Source organism: Oryza glaberrima, chromosome 8, assembly GCF_000147395.1.
Source record: "Oryza glaberrima chromosome 8, OglaRS2, whole genome shotgun sequence".
Lineage (NCBI taxonomy): Eukaryota > Viridiplantae > Streptophyta > Magnoliopsida > Poales > Poaceae > Oryza > Oryza glaberrima.
This window is the reverse complement of record NC_068333.1, coordinates 1,888,581-1,893,101: the sequence shown is the minus strand read 5'-3', so window position 1 is coordinate 1,893,101 and position 4,521 is coordinate 1,888,581. Positions and strand designations below refer to the sequence as shown.

Genomic DNA, 4,521 nt, shown 5'->3' with positions numbered 1-4,521 from the left:
AAAACTAATCTAATGGCAGTAGATGTAGGGTGCACATGCATGCACTTGTGTTGTAATTAGATAAGTTTTTTTTTTCACAATGCACGCTACCTTGATCAAGGGATGCATCCATGCGATGCGAGGAGTAATTGTAGTACACATTGTTCGTACATTACACATACACAGGGAATAGATTTTGCTTAATAGAAGCTATTTAGGACAATAGTAATATATATAGAAAATTATAAAAACCACCACATAAGTCACTTGGAGGTTGGCTTCCAATATCTATAAGTTATTTTGTTACAAAACCCACCCCTACTTAATTTCACTCCAAAAACCATCTCTAGTCGCACATGCTTATTAATAGAATCAGCCCATTATTGCTGATGTAGAGTTACCACGTGCTAAGCTATCGAATTAGTATGATTATTTCAAGCATTTTTCATATAGAACTTGCTAAAAAAAATCAAACTGTTCAATATAGTTTAAAAATGTGCGTGCGAAAAACGTAAAAAAAAGAGCGTAGAAAACAAACTCACTCAAAATATATATTAGCCCACCAATCACACGACGTCGTACTCGCTCCATCTCATAAAAAAATCAACCAAGTACAGGATGTGACACATTCTAGTTTAGTTCCAAAATTTTTCTTCAAATTTTTAACTTTTCCATTACATCAAAACTTTCCTACACACATAAACTTCCAACTTTTCCATCACATCGTTCCAATTTCACCCAAACTTCCAATTTTACCGTGAGCCAAACACACCGGTTGTTGTACGTTACATCTGTCGCGTCAGTGCTGCACACATGCATGCCCCACGCCATGACATCCTCCCCTCTCTCCCTCTCCCTCTCACTTACCAACCACAGCTCTCACCGCTTAAACGCCCGCCTCGCCACGCCGCTTCTCGCCCTTCCTCTTCCTCCTTCACAGCTATATAAACCCCATCTATCCCCTCCCACCTCCCACCACCATCTCCACTCCATCAGCTAGCTTAGCTCAGCTCAACCACATCTCGAACTAACCAACTAAGCTAAAGCTAAGCTAGCTTCACCGTCATCCTCCACTGACACATGGGGAGCTTGGACGCCAACCCGGCCGCCGCCTACGCCGCGTTCGCCGGCGACGTCGAGCCCTTCCGCCCGCTCGACGCCGACGACGTCCGCTCCTACCTCCACAAGGCCGTCGACTTCGTCTACGACTACTACAAGTCGGTGGAGTCGCTCCCGGTGCTCCCTGGCGTCGAGCCGGGCTACCTCCTGCGGCTGCTGCAGTCGGCGCCGCCGTCGTCGTCGGCGCCGTTCGATATTGCTATGAAGGAACTCAGGGAGGCGGTTGTCCCCGGGATGACCCACTGGGCGAGCCCGAATTTCTTCGCGTTCTTTCCGGCGACGAATAGCGCCGCCGCGATCGCCGGTGAGCTCATCGCGTCGGCGATGAACACCGTCGGGTTCACGTGGCAGGCGGCGCCGGCGGCGACCGAGCTGGAGGTGCTCGCGCTGGATTGGCTCGCGCAGCTGCTCGGGTTGCCGGCGAGTTTCATGAACCGCACCGTCGCCGGTGGGCGCGGCACCGGCGGGGGCGTCATTCTGGGGACCACCAGCGAGGCGATGCTCGTCACGCTCGTCGCCGCGCGCGACGCCGCGCTGCGGCGGAGCGGGTCCAATGGCGTGGCGGGCATCACGCGGCTGACGGTGTACGCCGCCGACCAGACGCACTCCACGTTCTTCAAGGCGTGCCGCCTCGCCGGGTTCGATCCGGCGAACATCCGGTCGATCCCCACCGGGGCCGAGACCGACTACGGCCTCGACCCGGCGAGGCTGCTGGAGGCGATGCAGGCCGACGCCGACGCCGGGCTGGTGCCCACCTACGTGTGCGCCACGGTGGGAACCACGTCGTCCAACGCCGTCGACCCGGTGGGCGCCGTGGCCGACGTCGCGGCGAGGTTCGCCGCGTGGGTGCACGTCGACGCGGCGTACGCCGGCAGCGCGTGCATCTGCCCGGAGTTCCGGCACCACCTCGACGGCGTGGAGCGTGTCGACTCCATCAGCATGAGCCCCCACAAGTGGCTGATGACCTGCCTCGACTGCACCTGCCTCTACGTCCGCGACACCCACCGCCTCACCGGCTCCCTCGAGACCAACCCGGAGTACCTCAAGAACCACGCCAGCGACTCCGGCGAGGTCACCGACCTCAAGGACATGCAGGTCGGCGTCGGCCGCCGCTTCCGGGGGCTCAAGCTCTGGATGGTCATGCGCACCTACGGCGCCGGCAAGCTGCAGGAGCACATCCGGAGCGACGTCGCCATGGCCAAGACGTTCGAGGACCTCGTCCGCGGCGACGACCGGTTCGAGGTCGTGGTGCCGAGGAACTTCGCGCTCGTCTGCTTCAGGATCAGGCCGAGGAAATCCGGCGCCGCCATCGCCGCCGGCGAGGCGGAGGCCGAGAAGGCGAACCGCGAGCTGATGGAGCGGCTGAACAAGACCGGCAAGGCTTACGTGGCGCACACGGTGGTCGGCGGCAGGTTCGTGCTGCGCTTCGCGGTGGGGTCGTCGCTGCAGGAGGAGCGGCACGTGCGAAGCGCGTGGGAGCTCATCAAGAAGACGACCACCGAGATCGTCGCCGACGCCGGAGAAGACAAGTAGATCGAGCTCGACGGCGACAGTGTAAAGCCACTGTTATTTGCTGTGTCGTGTCCGTTCGATACATGGATTGATTAATTGTTTACTGGTCGCAGTTGGTAGAAGTAATTAATGGCGACAACGAGAGGTGCGTGGAATAATAAATACTCTCTCCACGTAGGCAGTGTGTGTGTGTGATTATATTCATACTGTGCATTCAAAATTACTATGGTCCATCATATAAATGTTGGGCTTTCATCTTCTTTTTTTTTGGGTAAGGTTCTTTTTCTTTTTTGTTACTTGTATACCAGCAAGAAACATGTCATAAGTCATGTGTAGTACGGGTAAAAAGATACAGGTGATTTGTTTGGCCTTAATTGTATATCAAACTTTTGAGTAAGCTGGTTGTTGGTGTGTTGAGCTATATATGTACTGTTCCCTGAAAAAAAAAAACTATACATTTACAGTTGTACAAGTGTGAATTTAAGTTATGGACTTATGGTTGAGAAGCGGAAAATTTTAAATTATCGATAATATAGGGCCATATATTTAGTTTCACTTGCCAATCAATGTTCGACAACTTGCATGTCAATCATGCTGTTCAGATAAGACAAATATTCTAGTAACTTACTTAAATTTATTAAAAATAATTTAGTATAGATTTTACTAATTAATATGGGAAAATATATTATGTATTCTAAATTCAATTTCTGCAAGTTTAGTCTAATAATGTTCATTTAGCAAGTTTAATTGACTAGCAAATAAGGAAAAAAGACATAATACTATTCTACCATCAATAGAGAACATGAGTTAGAAACTTTTGAATTTTTGATCGTCCGATCCATATTGAGATGTGTTGAGATTCGTGTACGTGAGGAGAATTAAAAAAAAATCGAGCACACGTGTGGCGTACGTGAGGGAGTTAAACTTACGACGCGACACAACGGCGTTAATTTTACTACAATTATCCTATAGTTATATTTCAAAGTTGAAAAGTTCTTTTAAAAAAAATCCTGTCAAAAGTTATTTAGCTAGTAAAAAAAATCAGCGAACCGATAGATATCAAAACCCAGTACGCCCTCCGTTTCACAATGTAAGTCATTCTAGCATTTCCCACATTCATATTGATGTTAATGAATATATATATATATATATATATATATATATATATATATATATATATATATATATATATATATATATATATATATATATATGTATATGTCTAGATTTATTAACATCAATATTAATGTGAGAAATGTTAGAATGACTTACATTGTGAAACGGAGGAAGTACAAAACAGTTGCCCAAGTATAAGGTAATCATCTAGATAATTAATATATATGGCGTCACAATCATGCATTATTTGTGCTAGATAATACGTACTCCCTCCGTCCCAAAAAAATCAATATAGTACCAGATGTGAAATATTATAGTACTACGAATCTAAACATACACATGCCATGATTGACCGTTCTATAATATATTACATCCGATCGTGCTACTTGCCTGTATTAACATGTGCGAATGAGTTTGATAAATTGATGGCTCAGCTAAGGTACGATACAGAGAGCTGCGCTTTGCTTGCTAGCTTGGTACCATCAGTGTATTCATTCTGACTATATATATCTTGGTAGGGCTAGCTATGACTAGAACAGCATATAAATGTATGATGATCCAAATGCAAGTTGATCCAATTTTTTGCAACGCATGCATGGCTACCAAATATTTAAATTGATCGATCGAGAAGCAGACAAAACAATTATTAATTGCATCACGAGGACGTCGAGGAACGTCTGCAAGTTTATCGAGCCATAGCTTACATGCATGCCACTACTAATAAGCTTATTATAATATATCGATGCAATATACTAATAACTCCATCTTGAAATATACTAGCAACTTACAACTAAT

At 47.2% G+C, this 4,521-nt stretch overlaps 1 protein-coding gene across 1 annotated transcript; it reads left to right on the top strand.

Annotated features, from left to right (window-relative positions):
- Positions 1 to 938: 938 nt before the first annotated feature.
- On the top strand, positions 939 to 3,082 carry LOC127781273 (tryptophan decarboxylase 1-like). The gene has a single exon (XM_052308207.1). It carries the CDS (start codon positions 1,060 to 1,062, stop codon positions 2,629 to 2,631), a length of 1,572 nt encoding a protein of 523 aa, XP_052164167.1. The 5' UTR covers positions 939 to 1,059; the 3' UTR covers positions 2,632 to 3,082.
- Positions 3,083 to 4,521: the final 1,439 nt, after the last annotated feature.